The sequence below is a fragment of the Mus musculus genome, chromosome 9 (genome assembly GCF_000001635.26).
Source record: "Mus musculus strain C57BL/6J chromosome 9, GRCm38.p6 C57BL/6J".
NCBI lineage: Eukaryota > Metazoa > Chordata > Mammalia > Rodentia > Muridae > Mus > Mus musculus.
Window position 1 is genome coordinate 70,273,456 of NC_000075.6, and position 18,025 is coordinate 70,291,480.

At 46.1% G+C, this 18,025-nt stretch overlaps 1 protein-coding gene across 2 annotated transcripts in view; it reads left to right on the forward strand.

Moving 5' to 3' along the window:
* The window catches only part of Myo1e (myosin IE), a 192,718-nt gene that overhangs the window by 66,106 nt on the left and 108,587 nt on the right, over window positions 1-18,025 (forward strand). For both annotated transcript variants that reach the window (NM_181072.3, XM_011242814.1), the window contains exon 2: window positions 13,457-13,600. In NM_181072.3, the coding sequence (NP_851417.2) occupies window positions 13,457-13,600 (144 nt within the window). The remainder of the gene's footprint in view (window positions 1-13,456; window positions 13,601-18,025) is intronic.

Consider the following 18,025-nt stretch of genomic DNA (forward strand, 5'->3'; position numbering starts at 1 on the left):
CCTGCTTGAGGATCCAGGAAAGAACAGATTCTCACAGCTGTCCTCTGACCTACCTCCACACACACACACACACACACACACACACACACACACACACACACACGTGTAGCATATGCAAATATGCACACAAATGAATACTAATGTTTATCATTAGAGAGGCTAAACATGTTTAAACACATAGACTCAGTTGTGCATAAACATCCAAAATAGTATCTTCTTTTCTCTAGGATCTTTGGGATAATTAGAAAATCAAAATTAATTTTTTTAAAGATTTATTTATTTATTACTTGTAAGTACACTGTAGCTGTTTTCAGACACCCCAGAAGAGGGCATCAGATCTCATCATGGATGGTTGTGAACCACCATGCCATTGCTGGAATTTGAACTCAGGACTTTCCGAAGAGCAGTCAGTGCTCTTATCCATTGAGTCATCTCTCCAGCCCCAATCAATATTAGAATCTTTAGAGCCACCCTTACCACAAGTTTGTTAGAGAAGACTTGAGAACGGAGAGCCACCCAGGGATGGGTTGAGGGTTAGAAGACCCAAATTCTGGTCCTGATTCCTCCGGAAATGGTTCTATGGACCTGGTGGGTCATTTCAGTGGCTCTAGATTCCTTGTCTATGAAGAGCTTTGGACTGGATAGCTAGGGGAGAAGGCACTTTCTAAGTAGAGTCAAAATTGTAGGGTATTGGATACAAATATGTAAATATTTTAGGAGCCTCAGCGGATGGCTTAGTGGGTGAATTAGTTGCCCAGCAAGCATGAGAGCCTCTCTTTGATCCTTATCCCCTACATAAAAAGCCAGGAATGTGGGACACAATTGTTGGTCTCAGTAACAGTGAGGCAGGACAGAAGGATCCCTGGGGCTTGCTTGCCAGGCCTTCTAACCTCATCATGAGGTTCTGGCTTCAGTGAGAGAGACGCTGCTTCAAAAAAAAAAAGCAAATGGCGCCCGATGGACGTCGCAAGAGGCTGCCCTCTGGCCTTTGGGAGCACCTGGAGTGTGCATCTGCATCTGTGCACACAGTGTTCCGCCCCCAGGCTGGTGCTTTAATTGGGTTCTGAGAACGCAGGCCTAGCATCCCTGAAGCCCTGGGGTTCAATCCCCAGCATGACAGGAAGAAACCAGGCACAGAGTCTGTAAGGTGGAGAGATTGTGTAACCTGCCTGGGGCTGTTTTTTTACTGTAGATCTTGAAACCTTTGGCTTTCTTCAGTGTTTAGTTGTAAGGCTGCTCTGGCCTCTGCGGTTAGAACACTGCCTTCTGGAAGAGGGTGTGTCTTCTCTGCCTAACAGTTCATACCTTCCTTTCCAGTTTAGATTTGGAGACATGTGTAGCTGCCTACGTGTAAACCTTGGTACCTGTGACCATCCCCCTCAGAATCACACTGCGATTAGTACAGTACCTCGCTCAGAATTCAGGATCAGCTCACCGGGCTGGATAATCCAAATCCTAGTTCTTGCAAAGCCACTACCAGGACTTGCTTACTGAATGGGGGTGGGGTGGGGTGGGTGTGTCTGTGGCTCTGCCCTGCAGTGGTTAGCGCTCTAGACACTGAATTGGGGCATGTGTACCTAGCAAGAGCCCCTTCAAAGTCCGTCAAGGATGGACCGGCCTCTCCTTGTTGCTCTACGGGTTCTGCAACCCTCTCCAAGCTCGGGCCACACCACACCGCCTCTTGCACACTGGACTTGCAACTTGGGTGTAGCTTCTGTGAGATAGGCCTTAACAACAGGGGCATCAGAAGATAGCCATCTGCCTTCTGGTGTACACTGGGGCCTTTAATTCCACCAAGCACATTTTTGACATTTCTTGCCCCACTTCCCGCCAATACTTCTTCAGAATTCCTTGAGCCCCAAGCCCATATTTGTTCTATTCCTTAAGTCTACAGTGTGAGTCATGAGTGGAAAGACATGAAAGTCCTAAACCCTCCCATCAGGTAATGAGGGGAGAGAAAAGGGCTTGCCTGTGGCTCCTGATAACGCTAATCTGAACTGTTGATTTCATGGCTAATCTGGTGGCTCCTTGCATCTCCGCTGTCCTGTCAGCCTTTACCACTATAGTCCAGAATCTCTCGGATCCGGTAAACACTTTCCCCTAGGACCTGAAGGGCTCTGAGAACGAGGCCTTTATGGTTCTGATGCCCTAAAGGAATGTATTTACTGGAACAGAGGTCAGGTGACTGGAGGAGCCCTCTGCATTCCTGTCAGAAACAGGGATTGCTTGCTGCTGGGTTTGGTGTGGCACTCGTGAGTTAGTGGTGCCAGGATAGCCTTGTCCTTCCGTACAGCTCTTCTCCTGAACTTACTATACCATAGCAAGCATGCCGTAACAGTGTACCACCGCTGCAAAGCTTCCTTCACCCTCCAGAGGCTGTTGATCACTGAAAGCCTTGCTCCAGTTAGCACATCCTGACACAGCACCCCCAAGGGGCCCGTGGTATAGCAACAGCAACACTTTACCATTCATTTTTTTCCTTTTATTACTTTTTTTTTGAGAATTTCATACATGAGCACTATACTTACACCACTTCTCCCCAGCTCCCCTTAACCCAGGTCCTCCCATAACCCCACCCACTCCCTCTCAACTTCAAAACTTTCTCTTCAATTACACACACACACACACACACACACACACACACACACATACACACACATACACACACATATACACACACACTGATATCCACATATACCTACTAAATATACATTTAATGTACATTTAGTGTTGCCTGTATGTGTTTAGGTCTGGCCACTTGGGACTGGAGATTCCATCAGCAGAGAACTCATCTTTGGAGGAAACATATTCTTCCTCTCTCAGCAGCTTTGATTGCCATTAGCTCTCTGTCTGTGGCTGATGCCTCGGGAAATCTCTCGTAGCCTCTTTGGCAAGTCTCATTTAAGCAAGCTTGTTGTTGAGACTCATGGGTGCAACTTCCCCGTCGTATATAGAGAACACTATTTAGGCAGGCATCCTGATCTGCCGCCTTTTACTAGCAGTCTGCCCCCCTCTAAGAGCCATTTTGTGAGCTTTGGGCATGTTGTAGATGTACCAGTTTGGCCCAGGCACACCATGGTTTGTGTTCTTATAGTGCTCTGTGTTAGTTTCTAAAAACTGTAGGTGGGTAGAGGAGATGGCTCGGTTGGTAAAATGCTCGCTATGAAGACACAGGAACCTGAATTCAGACCTAGCATCTATATAAAGTCAGTGTGGTGTATACCTTGTAATCCCAGCACTGGGGAGGTAGAGGCAAAAGGATCCCTGAGCCTTGTTTGTTGGTAGTCTACCATTCTGCAAGCTGCAGGTTTACTAAACAACCCTGTCTCAAAGAATAAGGTGGCAAGTGACCAGGGAAGTCAGCTGACATCAACCTCCACACACATGTATCTGGACCCCTCCCCCCCAGTGTGTGTGTGTTTCCCCCACCGTGTGTGTGTGTGTGTATTCAAAGCATAGGCAAGAAAAAAATCCCACCACACTTCTAAAAGCTCTTCGCCCCACCCCATTGCGTCTTCATTGATCTATGCCCACACAATTAATTTTTTAGAAAAATAAAATAATATACAGAAATAAAATGATATTTATAAAAAGATCGGAGTAGGTAGTTGCTTATCACACCTCTACTCTTGTTTTGCATAAGTAAAGTATTTTTTGCAGTCAATATAGAAAAGGAGAAAGAGGGGAGGAAGACAGAGAGAGAGAGAGAGAGAGAGAGAGAGAGAGAGAGAGAGAGATCCTGAGATTACAGGAGTTTTAGATGACCCAGATAACCTGCTAAGTAGCTAAGGATGACCTTGAACTCCCGACCCCTGCCTTCACCTCCCAAGTACAGGGAGGTACCAGTACACTGCAGACCGTGCACCATGCCCCACCACACTTGGCTCAAGTGGTGCTTGGGGTCAAACCCAGGGCTGTGTGCATGCTAGACAGACAGACAGACAGACAGACAGACAGACAGACATTCAATCAACTGAGCCCCGGCCCAGAGAGACTTTTGGTCAGGTTGATAACACACTCTACCAACAGATAGATCCTTTCTCTCAGAACAGCATTGCATTTAGGAACTGCTGGGGTCCAGAGATCATCTAGCAATCATTCAGTTACCGTTTGGTTTGTTTCTGTTTTAGTCAGTGGCGTGAACAGGAGCCGCGGGAGCTGGTCTTCCCAGTCAGCTTGCCTGCCTGAGGACTTTGGTCTCGTCAGTCAATTAGAGAAACTTCCTACATAGCTGTGCTGGCCTCAAAGATGACCCATTTCTAACCAAGGATTAGGACGTAGGATGAAGTGGACTTTGCTTTGTGACTCTTGTTAGTGACAGCCTTGTCAAGGAGGTGCCTCACCCAAGTCACATTTGAATATGCGTAGAGTTTATTCTTGGCGAAGAATAAACTTGTGGATCTGGCCGTGCCCAAAATGTATGCAAGTGTGTGTGTGTTCAAGCCTGCTGATTGGTCCAGCCATGCTCCACCCACCTGACTCATGTGAGACCTTTGTACGGAACGGTGGGGTACTTTCTTAAAGGCTTAATGTGCCTCAGCTAAGGAGACAGAGCCTGCCACTGGTCCATCACTAGTTTGATTTAAGATAGAGGTGGGGGTTGAACACATGTTTACCATGTGAGTGGAATACAGCCACCCGGTTCATATTGATCTGTAGCTGGAAATGTCCTTTCCCCAACTGAAGTCTGACCCCTTACTATTACCCTTAGGTGGAGCGTAGAGTTAAGAAGGATGGCCACGTTGGGTGTAGTGGTACATACCTATCAAGAAGATTAGGAGTTCAAGGGCAGGCAGCCTTGGCAGTCTAGCAGATTTGAGGCCAGCCTTGGCTACGTGCTTCAAAAAGCCAGAGAGAAGGGATATCTGTAAGGGGATGCTTCTTCTGTGTTGACTTCCTGAGGTTGGAGACAGGTAGGTCAACTTTGGAAACCTCTCAGTGAAACCTCTGGGCTCAGAGTCCCCCTCCATCCTTCCAGTAGCTGCCACCGCATGGTAATTATGTAGCTAAGATGTCCCGAGATGAGCCGAAGAGACGGGTCTCACAATGTGGCCCAGGTTGGCCTCAAACTTGCAGTGATCTTCCTGCCCCAGCCTCCTGAGTACTGGGATGACTGGTGTGAAACAACGCATACAGTTTCACTGGTCATCACTCAACTTGTACTGATTGACACATATGTGTCAAACACTGACCTGCATCCTGGCTGCAGGGGACACCTTAGGGGACAGATGTCCTCTGGAGACTGAAACTTGGTCTTGTGATGGGAGGCTGTGTTGAACGAGGCTGTTCTGTGAGTTCTGAGTTTTGAGGCTTTGCACCAATACTTTATTGTACATGCCCCTCCCTGAGAAGAAATATTTCACGGCGTTTTTATACTAATGAAAGAACACAGTTTACAGCCAGTGAGGCAGTGGCTGAAAGATCATGGTTGTGGTGCCACTCACTTTGTTAGGAGAGGCAGAACCCAGTGTTTTAGTATGAACCCCTGGCTGCAGAAGGCCTGGGTTTAAAGCACTGTGTGTGTGTGTGTGTGTGTGTGTGTGTGTGTGTGTGTTGCTGAGCAACTTAACCTTTCTACATGCCAGTTCCCTGCCTGATGAGATCATTAGAATTAAACAAGTTATATATTAGATATTAAAATAGAATGACATTTAGCTATCCTATAATAATAATTATTATATTCTATATCATTCATTCAACAAGTATGTGTGAAGCACCCACAAATGCATTGGTCATTGTTCTAGGGCTTGGATAGATGATGAATGGAGTATACTTCTGGTAGCCAGGCACCATGCTGCTGTCTCATGGGGTGGGGTGGGGTTCCCAGAGAGGGGCAACCTGGGCTGATGGGGCAGGAGTTTACAGGCAGTAGGCGTAGGAGGTAGAGTAAGAAGGAGCTTGCCAGAGAATATTACATCCAAACAGGGAACGGTGTGACTCAGTGATTCCAAGACTCACAGGCTCTCTCTCTCTCTCTCTCTCTCTCACACACACACACACACACATACACAGAGAGAGAGAGAGAGAGAGAGAGAGAGAGAGAGAGAGAGAGAGAGAGAGAGAGAGAGGGAGGGAGGGAGAGAGACAGACAGAGAGAGAGAGAGAAAGAGAGAGACAGACAGACAGAGAGACAGAGAGAGAGATTATCCATGCATGAAGCCCAGAACTAGGAGAAAGCAATTAGAAGAGGACAGAAGCAAGCTGAGAAAACCTTGCTGGGATTTGCTCCCGAGGTACAAGGCGGCTGCTGTGTGAAGCACAGCTTCCAGGGTCTAGGCTAGCTTTGAAAGGATAGACTGTCCCCTGATTTCCTGACCCACTCCTAAGGGAATCCCCAGCCACAACCTCTCAGCTTGGAGCTTACACCCTGAGTGAGGGTCTTCAGGGAGCCCTGGCTTCCTGAGCTACATTATGGGAACTTGAGGTCCTCGGCACCCAGGATATGTGGGGTTGTTTAAGCCTGTTCTAGATAAGGGGCAAGGAGGGCAAACGAGACTTTTGATGAGGAACAGAGGGGCAGGAGCTAGCCTCCTTTTTATAGAGGTTGAGAGAGAAATGGGTCAGAGCCAGGCTGGCAATTCCTGAAGGAAAGTGCAGAGAATCGAGAGATGAACAGAACTCCCACTTACAACTAAGGGGGGGTGTTGCTTCCCATTTGAGACTCCACAGAAAGGAAAAGACTTCTGGGACATTGCGTATAAGCTACCAGCACTCCCCACAACTGTCAGAAACAGGTGGGATTGACCCAATAGAGGACTACAGCAAGTCTGTGTGTGGACACTGCAGCAGGCAAGATGGATGTGCACAATAGTGTGTGTGTGTGTGTGTGTGTGTGTGTGTGTGTGTGTGTGTGTGTGTGTAGGTCAGTCAGAAGACAACTTCAGGTGTCTTCCTCCTCATGTGAGACAGTGTCTCTGTTGTCATTCTTCTTCATTCTTCTTAGCATAACATCAACCTAGCTGGCCCACCAACTTTTGGAAATTCTCCTGTCTCAGATTCCTTTTTCTCCATAGGAATTCTGGGATTGCTGACATATGTGTGCTACTGTGCTCAACTTTTACATGGGTTCTGGGAAGCCAAATGCAGGTCCTCGTATACCTTGGCAGATGCTCTCCTCAATGTTCATGTATATTTTTAAACCTTTGTATGGACAGTTATTTCTTATTTTTAAAAATTTTAAAAGCTATTTCTCCATAATGTGGCATTAAAGGAACTACCAAAATAACGCTTTTTAAAAAAATGTATATGAATACACCGGAGCTTCAGACATACTAGAAGAGGGCATCATATCTCAGCATAGATGGTTGTGAGCCACCGTATGATTGCTAGGAATTAAACACAGGACCTCTGGAAGAGCAGCCAGTGCTCTTAACCACTGAGCCATCTCTTCAGCTCCCAAAAATAATGCTTTTAAAAATAAGTTTATTTTTATTTTATGTGTATATGTGTTTTGGCTGCATGTATGTAAGTGTGTTGCATAAGGGTTTGGTGCCATTGGAGACAGAAGAGGGCACCAGATTCCCTGGAGCTACAGTTGTAGATTGTTAGGAGCAGCTATGTGGGTGCTGGGAACCAAACTCAGGTCCTCTGCAAGAGCAGCAAGTGTGCCTAGCGGTTGAGCCTCTCTCCAGCCCCATGTGTGTGGAAAGTGAGGGGTGAGAGGGTGGGTGTGGGTTTCAAAACGGGTTTTTCTGTGCAGCCCTGGCTCTCTTGGAATTTGCTTTATAGGCCAGGCTCGCCTTGAACTCACAGAGATCCACCTGCCTCTGCTTCCCAAGTGGGGAGATTAAAGGCTCGCCCCACCATTCCTGGCTTGCAGATATGTATCTTAAAGTAAATTCATCAAAATAAGATTGCCAGATCAAATAGGATATGAGGGTTTTTTATTTTTTTTGACTAGTTTCAGGAATTCTGATACCTATTTTTAGATTGCTCCCTAAAATATCGTTTGGGAGTCTGTAAGTGTATTTTCAGTCTCCCATCTCTCCCGACACTGGGCCTGTTGTGTTTCCAGATACATTTAACAGCATCCCTTTTCTTGGCCTCTGAAGGGCATTGCCGGTGAAGGACTCCTCCCCTGGATGAAGTGGGTAAGCCAGCATTTGCAGATCCATGAGGCCAGGGCCGCCCCAGGGTGTGTGGGACACCGCAGAGGATAATGCCGCCTCTGTTTGCCTTCTGACTCACTTTTGCTCTCCTGGTCCCCACCCTGGTAAACACGCGCACACGTACACATGCACACACACACACACACACACACACACACACACACACACACACAGGGGTGGGGGGGCACAGCTGTTGAAGCTCCTGCCCTGTAGCCTTTCCCTTCTCCTGAGGAGGGACCTAATGTCTGCGTACATCTACCCTCCTAAACAAGGCTTTCAGATGGGTCTTGTCAGACCCTATTTTCCAGAACCTTCATATGAATTAACATCTTTTCCTCACAATGAATGATCATTAGAAACCAACGTGGGTCCAAGTTTCTACTTGAGGCCCATCTGACAGGAGAATCCCCCATAGCTGCTGATATTTTCGGTGCTACCAGTTATTACAGTTCTCAGTGCTACATCCAACCCCCTCCCTCTCCCTCACTCTGTATCCTTTTTTTGTTTAAAGACTTACAGTTTTAGGGAGACAGAGACAAAAGGAGATACTCCAGAAGGGAGCAGAGGAGAAAGGGCTCTTAGAGCATAGGAAGGGTGAGGCCACGGGGAAGGTTTGCCTCTGCATCCCACCTAGGTTTGCCAGGCTGTTGCCATCCAGCCAGGAGTAGGCGGAAAGCAAAAAGGGGAAGCGTGACCATATTGCCGGGGGGGGGGGGGATTTCCCTGGAACTGTGGCACATCCTCACACTTCCGAACCAGTGGTTGGTGTCCTAGGGCAACTGTCAGCCTGCTGGCTCTCTTTAGAGGGACATAAATGTGTGTGTGTGTGTGTGTGTGTGTGTGTGTGTGTGTGTGTGTGTGTGAGAGAGAGAGAGAGAGAGAGAGAGAGACGACAAGCACCCCCTGATTCCAGCGGCCTTTGCCATTCATCTGAGTCGCCTCCTATACAATACCTTACATATCTTTAAACCCTACTGGATGGTTGGCTGAGAGCCCTGAGGTCCAGCCTTCACCCGGCAGGTTACTGCTTCTGCGACTTCCCTGCTCAGCCCTGGCTTTGCCTGCTGGCTTCTGATCACCTCCTCCAGTCTGGCTGGGGCAGCCTCCTTCAGTCCAGGGTTCTGATCCGCCAGGTCTCTCTCTGTTTTCTCTACCTTTATCTTATCTGCTTTTTTAAGTTTTTAAATTAAATTTTTCATTCTTATAAATTAATTTTTGAGGTTAGCATACAAAGGAGCAGGTCCCTTGCTGGGTTCTTCAGACATCGGTGTTACTGTATTCTAATCATTCTTGGGACATTTCCTCTCCTGGGAACGTGTTTTCTGTCTCATCTATGTGCCCAATTGTTGTCTTTTTCTGGTGGATTGGGAAGGAAAGGAAAAGGAAGCTGAGAAGACGCCTCACAATTTTACAAGATAATTCACATTGCTGGGGATGGCTGTGAAGAAGTTCATATATGCAGCCATCGTTGCCTGGATTGTAGGGAAAATAGAAATGGAAATAATTACATGTGTGCACGCGCACACACGCACACACACACGCACACATACACATGCACAAAATCATGCGTACATACACAGATTCATGGCCAATTAGATATAGAAAAGTTGTTCAATTAAAAGCAATTCAGTGTTTCAGTCTCTGATGCTGAGAAGTAGTCATTAGTGAAGATAGTGTGTCTTCTTCAGAAAAGATTTTTAAATTGTATTTTATGTGCACCAATCTTTTGTCTGCATGTATGTATATCTACAAAATGGGTGCCTATGCCTGTGGAGACCAGAGGAGGGCGCCAGATCTCCTGGAACTGGAGTTCCAGACTTGTGAGCCGCCCTGCAGGTGCTGAGAATCCTCAAGAACCGCAAGTGCTCCTAACTGCTGACCGCTCTCTCAGCCCTGGTGACTGTGTCTTTTTAATGAGGAATTCCACCCAGATACAATCTGGTGTCCTGTTGCCATTTGAGTCTTGGCAGTCAGGAGTAAAGCCCTGTGCGTTACTGGGAAGGCAGTGGGAAGGAGCCACGTTTGGGCGAGCCTGAAAAGAGAACTGCTTCACTTGTTCTCTTTGCCGCTTCCTCCCTGGAGGCGGTGTGGCGTGTGAGCCCCCTCTCTTGTGAGGTTGTTGGGTGTGATGAAGGGACTGGTCACTGCAAGTGAAGCAGAAGCCAGTCCAGGACGGTGTGATAGTGCGACAGGTCAAAAGCTGAAAATTCTCATAAATCGAAATGCTTGACCACAGCTTGGCTCGGGCACACAGCGTTGCTCTGCTGGGCCATGGGGGAAGGAGAGGTGAGGCGGAGCATTTATCCTTCTGAGGGCAAGCGTGCTTGGAGCTGTGGCTAGTTGCCTTTTACTAGCAAGTCTAGGAGAAGATCAGAGTTGGAAGAATAGTTTTGTCCTGAATATGCATCACTTTAGTACCACTGCAAAGTAAAACACAACGAAACAAAATCATGCGACAAACACTCTAAGCTGGGTTTGCTTGCAGCAACCACTCAGTCGTACTCGGGGTTTATGTTCCAGAGAGAAGTCTGGGAAGTGCGTAAGGAGGACAGAGTTACAGGGGCTTGTAGCTCGGTTGGTGGCGTGCTTGCCTGGCATGCAGGGCGCTCTGGGTTCCATCCCCAGCACCACAGCAGCCAGACATGGTGGCTCAGGCCTACAATCCCAGGAGGTAGAGACAGGAGGGTCAGAAGTTCAAGGTCACCCTTAGCTACCTAGTGATTTTGAGGCCAGGTGACAATTGCTAATATTAATATCTGCGACAAAGACAGACACACAGTAGCCTCAGCAGGGAGCATTGTTTTTGACCTCAGGTGGAGAAATCAGACTCTGAGACAGCAGGCAGGACTGTGAGGTAGAAAGGAGCCAGTGGACCCCATGACTGCCCGCATGACTTGGGGATTATTCACATCCTCATGCATTCTATGGCACCAGTCTCCCCTGTCCCTTGTCCCTTGTAGACATTAAATAGCCACTTATCATGGATTTCTCTTTTCCTCATTTGTGTTTATATTTTTTCAAAAGGAAAATAAATATCATTTTTTGGCCGTGTGTGTGTGTGTGTGTGTGTGTGTGTGTTGGAAGTAAGCCCCGGGCTTACGATGGGAGCCCTGTGAGTCAAGCTGTGGGCAGTCAAGCTGTGGGCAGTGCCTTTCCTCTCTGTCTCTCTATGCTTGCCACAGAGGAAGGGGGAGTGGTGACGTCTGAGGTAATTTTGCAGAATTGATGTTGTGTGTGGTTCTGGGAAAGCCAAATATATCCTATGGACAGTTTCCCTCCACTAGACAGCATGGGTGGTAAATCTAGAACCTTTCTCAACAGCTTGAAGCCCTGGCGTGTGGTGTACTTTTCTCAGTGGTGGCTTTCCTCTTGGCTGAGTTTTGAGGATTGCTTTTTCCCTTTGAACCTCTTGGGCTTCACTTTTAGCAAGGCATCTGTGTCCTCCTCAGACAGCACAAAGCAACTTCATATATTTTCCCTGTGAGGAAGTTAATGTGGCTTCGCTCTTGTTTCTTTCTGTCTCGTGCTAATTTCACTGTCTGAGCAGCTGGCCCTCTGGATACCCTTGTCCATAACTTTCCTCTGCTTTGTTGAAACTTCTTCAAGTCAAGAGCTGACACAGTGGGGACTGTGCCCGTGCTTGGTCCGTCACACGTGGTGCCTCCGTGAAGACACTTGAAGTGTTGACAGCAAATGGCAATACTCTAGAATCTTGTCTGCTGTCAGGATTACACATGTATTTAACTTTCTTTCCTTTTCTTTTTCTGTTTGCGGGGGTTTTGCCCTGATGAGCATACATGAAAACAAATGCCTTTCTTCTAATTTCTCTGGAAAATTCAAATATTTGAGATCTACTTCAAAGGCCATCACTTTAGCATGTCATAGGGTAAAGTGTGCCATGCCCTTCATACATTTTGTATGTTTATTTTGTTATATGTATGTTATATGTATATGTATTTTGTTATATATATATATATATATATATATATATATATATATATAATTTATTTATTATTTGAGACAGTTGTGCTATACACCCCAGACATTTCTGGACCTTACAGACCTCCTCCCTCAGCCTCTTGGGTGCTGTGGTGACAGGAATGGACCACAACGCTCAACTTCATATGTGTCTGTGTGTTAACTGTCAGTGATATGAGAATCACTATCCATCGCTGCTGGGTGTCCTTCAATGGATAGGAGCCCCCCAAATGCAGCCACTTTAGGTATTTCCTCCTATCAACCCCAAGACATGCTGAATGCATGAGCATCCCGCTATAGAAATGCCACCTGAGAGGAAGCCCTGCAGCCCAGAGCCTTCAGAGGCCTCTCCTACTGCAGAGCTAAATAGCTGCAGTGCAGACCAGGGCCAAGGCCTCTTTGGTTCAAGGAATGAGCGGAGGATGAGAGGAGTCCCACCAGACACAGCGTGTTCTGCGACCCTGCACCAGCTCTCCTGTAAGCTTCCTGGCTGGTGTAGTGGTGACAGACATCTAGTTTGGCACATCCTGAAAAAAAAATGTGGATGGCCAGTCTGAGTGGCCACCAAGAAGTTTCTGAAGGAAAAGTAACTCAGATGACCTAAAAAGGGAGCAGTGTGACCTAACTATAGGCAACACACATACTCATTGCTTCTGGGTTCAAGTCTACGCTTTGCAATGTCAAGTTTCTGTTTAATTTTTTATTTCACTGTCAAATTAAAGAAACAGATTTCAGATAGTTTTAAGAGTCAGTCCTCCATGTTGGGCACTGTAGATGGTCCTCTGTGTTGGGCAATGTAGATGGTCCTCTGTGTTGGACACTGTATCCCCAATCTCTTCAGTGTTTTGTGAGTCAGTGCTGCTTCATGTAATTCTCATGGCCACTCTTTGAAGTGAATCTCAATTCTCTTATCTTACAAATGAGAAAAGAGACATAGGGATGTGGCTCAGTTGATAGACAGACTGCTTGTGTAGTATGCATAAGAGTTGATCCCTGTCACACGCCCAAACCAGGTCTGTTGGTGCATGCCTATAATCTCAACAACTTTAAGGTTAGACAAGAAGATCACAAGCCAAAGTCATCCTTGGCTCCAAACTGAGTTCACACTATCTTGGGCTGCATAAGACCCTGTCTGAAGTTAAGGAATCAACAAGAAAATATTGTTTCAGCAGTACACTGGACCATGGTGACACTTCCCCACTCATCTGTAGGTAGCAAGGTTGAAACGCAAAATCTTTGCTGTGCTTTAATGCATTTTATTTTGGAAAATATGTATATTAGACTATATACATATATATGTACGTGTGTGTGTTAGAAAACTCCAGGAGAATATGAGCTATCGTAACCCATTTTTGTGTTCTTGTCCCCAGGGCAGCAAAGGCGCCTACCGGTACCATTGGCAGAGCCACAATGTCAAGCACAGTGGTGTGGACGACATGGTTCTACTGTCCAAGATCACAGAGAGCTCCATTGTAGAGAACCTGAAGAAGAGATACATGGACGACTATATTTTTGTATCCTTTATCCTGTCCTTTGCACACCTCTGGGATAAGACTGTTCCATGGTACCATGGTTCTTCGCTTTCACAATGAGGGCTGGGCTTCCAAGGGCAAGACTCAGATGTTTTCCTGGCTTTTCACGGAGTCAAAGTGCAGTTCCACCACAGTGTTCCTTTGAGTTATAAGAGTCTACATTCTAAGGGGCTAAGACCTCTGTCTATCCTGGACAGAGTCCTCTGCTCCGTGGGTGTTGTCCTGATGACATGCTAGAAACTTCGAAGGTTTGAAAAGATCACCTCACGAGCAGAAAAGCTACCTCCCCAGCTCCTCTGAACCTTTATATTTACTGAAGGAAACATGAGAAGGCATGATTGGCTATTGAAAATGCCTGGTGTGTTTCCCTGTTAATCTGCCAGATGGTGTTTTATAATAGGGCTTTAAAAACCCAGAAAGCAAACCTCACGGAAATGTGTGTTGACTTCATGATGAAAAAGAACTGTGGTAGGCGGGGGTGTTCAGCCAGCAGTCAGGACTTTTCTTTGGGACATCAGTACATTAGTAAAATTGTCACTTAAATTAGTCACAGCACAGCCATGAAAGGTTTGTGTTATCTGTACATCAGCACCATAGTACTTAATGCTGATGCTACGGTGACCCCCCGAAGGCCCAGTGTCTGGGAGGCGTGGGTGCCTTATGATATAACATGCATTTGGATTTCACCCAGAATGCCTGGGAAAGTTTTCTCACTAGGGGCTTCTTTTTTATTATTATTATTATTTACAATGCTTACTTGACTATTAGAAGAGCCAAATCCTAGGCAGCCATACTTTTGCAGGCTGCCCTGGCTGCCCACCCATCACTTGTGTGTTTAAGTTTAACTCACAGATTGCAGTGTTTGTTATCTCAAGGCATTTAAACCATTACAATCAGTACCGTGCTGTTAGTTTTGTTTTGTTTTTGTTTTTAATTTATCACAAAAGGAATTTTCTCCAAGTATTTGTGCAGTTAAATCCCTAAAGCCCTATTTGTAAGGCTACATCTATATTTCTAGGTTTGTTGACCATTATAGTAGCATTATTTAAATTTGTAATGGACAAGAAGGAGTTGTTCACATATTTTTAAAGGTTTCAGTTTGGGTTTTGAGGATCTCATTATTTATCCCTGGATGGCCTGGAACTCGATGTGTAGACCAGGCTGGACCTGCTTCTGCCTCCCGAGTGCTTGGATTAAAAGCTTACACCATCATGCCCAAGCAAGTTGTTTTATTTTTATTTTCTAATTATGTAATGGTGTGCCTGTGTACATGAGTGCCCATTAGTGGGCACACAGGAGCCTAAGAGGGTCAGAACTTTGGTCCTCTGCAAGAGCAATACAAGCTCTTAACCACTGAGCCATCTCTCTAGATCCTAGAAATATTTGGGGGATATGATGGGATGTTTTGATGTATGTGGACATTATCGAATAATTAAATAAGGGTATTTAACATGACTGTTACCTCCCATACTTGGATATGTGGTATAACCAGTTAAGAATCTCTGATCAATTTTGACATGCATACTTTTTCTGTATAGTCTAGCCAGAGAATCATCTACAGTAGTCTTTTTTTTCCTTTTTGGTTCTTTGAGTGAGTTAGTTTATAAAGCATGTAACAAGCAAAAGTAGAAAATTGAATAGCACGTGGCAGATAGAGAAAGGCAGCAGATGCATCATTAGCAAAGCATCGTTAGATCAGACAACTGGAGCGGCCTGGGTGAGGGAGCAATGACAACATCACCAAACTGAGAGTTAGCAGCAACTAGCAGCCTGGGGGAGACCACACGGAGGCAGACTACTGGAGTTCCCAACTGAGAGAGACACCGTGGAGCAGATCATCCCCTAGGGTGGGATTTCCAAGTTAAGAACAACAGTAAATAGTAACAGAACGATAATATCAAACTGGGGAGCTTACAGACCTCCAACAAACCAACTGGGGAAGTTACAGTGTCAGCCTGGAGTTTCTTTTTTTTTAAAGATTTATTTATTTATTATATGTAAGTACACTGTAGCTATCTTCAGACACTTCAGAAGAGGGCGTCAGATCTCGTTACGGATGGTTGCGAGCCACCATGTGGTTGCTGGGATTTGAACTCCAGACCTTCAGAAGAGCAGTCGGGTGCTCTTACCCACTGAACCATCTCACCAGCCCCAGCCTGGAGTTTCTGATTGAATTTGCGCTCCGTGAATGAGCTTCTTGTGACTGAGTTTCCAGCCTTTTGTTTCTGTTGTCGACATTTTTACACTTTAGGATAAACAAAAATAAGGTTAGAAATAGTTTACTTTCTAGCAATTCTCAAGGATACAATCTTTTAATGCCCTTAGCTGCTTGCTGATCTCTGTCTGCCAAGCCCCTGACAGAGCCAGGGGTCCGCCTGACCCAGAACGGGCAGTTTTAGACATCCTTGGGTCTGAGGGGGAAGTGAGGACCTTCTTAGCTCAAATATCACATGGCAATTCGGCAATATAATGCACACTCTATTACATTTATTTGTTTGTTTGTTCGTTTGTTTGTTTTGAGACAATGTTTCTCTGTGTAGCCCTGGCTGACCTGAAACTCGCTCTGTAGACCAGGCTGGCCTCTGCCTCCTGAGTGCTGGGATAAGAGGCATGCACCACCACTGCCTGGCACAATATTACATTATTGTTAAGTTAGAGTGAACACCATCCTCTTGACTAGCAGTGGCCTGCGGTTTAGAGACAGATCCTGTCCACCATCATTTTTAAGCTGACGTTTCCCTGGGACCCTTGCACCACCTATCTGCTCTGCTCCCCTTTTGGTAACTGTATGGGAGCCATTGTGTGTACTTTCCGTTTCTCCTCTAGTCACAGGAACTGAAATCTGTTTGTTTCATCTCGATCTGGCACCATCCACAAATGTTATGTGTGTGACCCCATGGTACATGAAGACTCGTAGATTGTGGGTTGAGACTGCCTGGCTTCTACCAGCTGAGGTACATCCCAGCTCTAGAAACTGTTTTAAATGTAAGATTATAAGTTTGAGAAAGGTGGATTTTCCCTCTTGCCTGTTTGCTGTGTGTATTGTATGTGCACATATGTGTGCTAGTTAGTACATACCCCCATACATGTGTCTCTCTCTCTCTCTCTCTCTCTCTCTCTCTCCCTCTCTCTCTGTCTCTCTGTCACATTGAACCTGAAGCTCACTGATTTGGCTAGGCTGGTCAGTCAGGGAGCTCGTGACATGCACCCGTCTCTCCCTCCCCAGTGCTGGGGTTATAGGCATGTGCAGCCATGCCTGGCTTTAATGTGTACACTGGGGACTTGAACTCAGGTCATCTTGTTTTCACAACAAGCAATAGTAACCACTGAGCCATTTCCCTACCCAGTAAAAATGTGGGTTTGCTGAATAAGAGAAGGCAAAGATAATGATGGCTGTAGTTGCCTAAGGTTAGTCCAGCCTCAACCCAGACAGCTTGCTCCTCATTGGACTGTTTACTTAGGAGCTTCCTGCAGACAGGGGAAAAAAAATTGCAAGAGCCTTTTAAAGCAGTATATGACCATTTAACATGACTGATACAATGCAACTTCACAGAGGGAAGGACACTAACAGCAACAAAATCCTGCTGCCAGGAGGAGTTCCCATGGTCCTCTCAGCATATAGCTTTATTCCCCGAGCTTATACTCGCACATATGCGCTTTCTTGCTGGGTAACAATAGTGTATCAGCCTCCTCATGCAGTTTTTGCCTCCCCCCGCCCCGCACAGTTCTTGGCAAGAGATGCACCGTATTAAATGTTCCCTGAAAATCCATTGACTCTCAAGCCTTTTAAAATTCAGACAGCAAAATTTTTGTAATGACTCACCGGGCCAGGGGGTGAGGGTAGTGAATGCCTTTGAGTCAATAACTGACTAATGGTGTGTTCCTCCAAGGAAGCGAGCTGCTTGACCACTAATGACTTTCTGATTTAGACATCTCTACCCACTCGACAGAAAGGAGCTTTCTTTCGGCAGGTGGGAGGGAGTCACTTTCGGCTCAGAGGAGGCCTGGCAATGCTGATGGGTGTTTATGACGTGCTGCCATGTCTGCCTCCCGCTTTCTCTCTGCATAGTGATCACAGTCTCCATTACTGCTTAAGAGATAACCCATAGCATAGCATTCCTATAATAAAAGACGACTTCTTTCTTTGTTTCTTCTTTGTTAAGAATATATATATAATCACCTCCTGCCCATAATACCAGCACTGCTTTGTATTATAAGTCAGCATGAAGGGCAATCAGTGACTAATGCATGCAGGCCAAGCGCAGTTGCTTTGTTCTCCATTAGGAAACAAAACCCACTTAGAACATGCTGACATTGTCCAACCAATAAAGCCTGCATTTTTGAGCTATTTATCCCCAAAGAAGGAAGGATGAGTTTGCCATCCATTCATGGAGACGGCTGCCACCC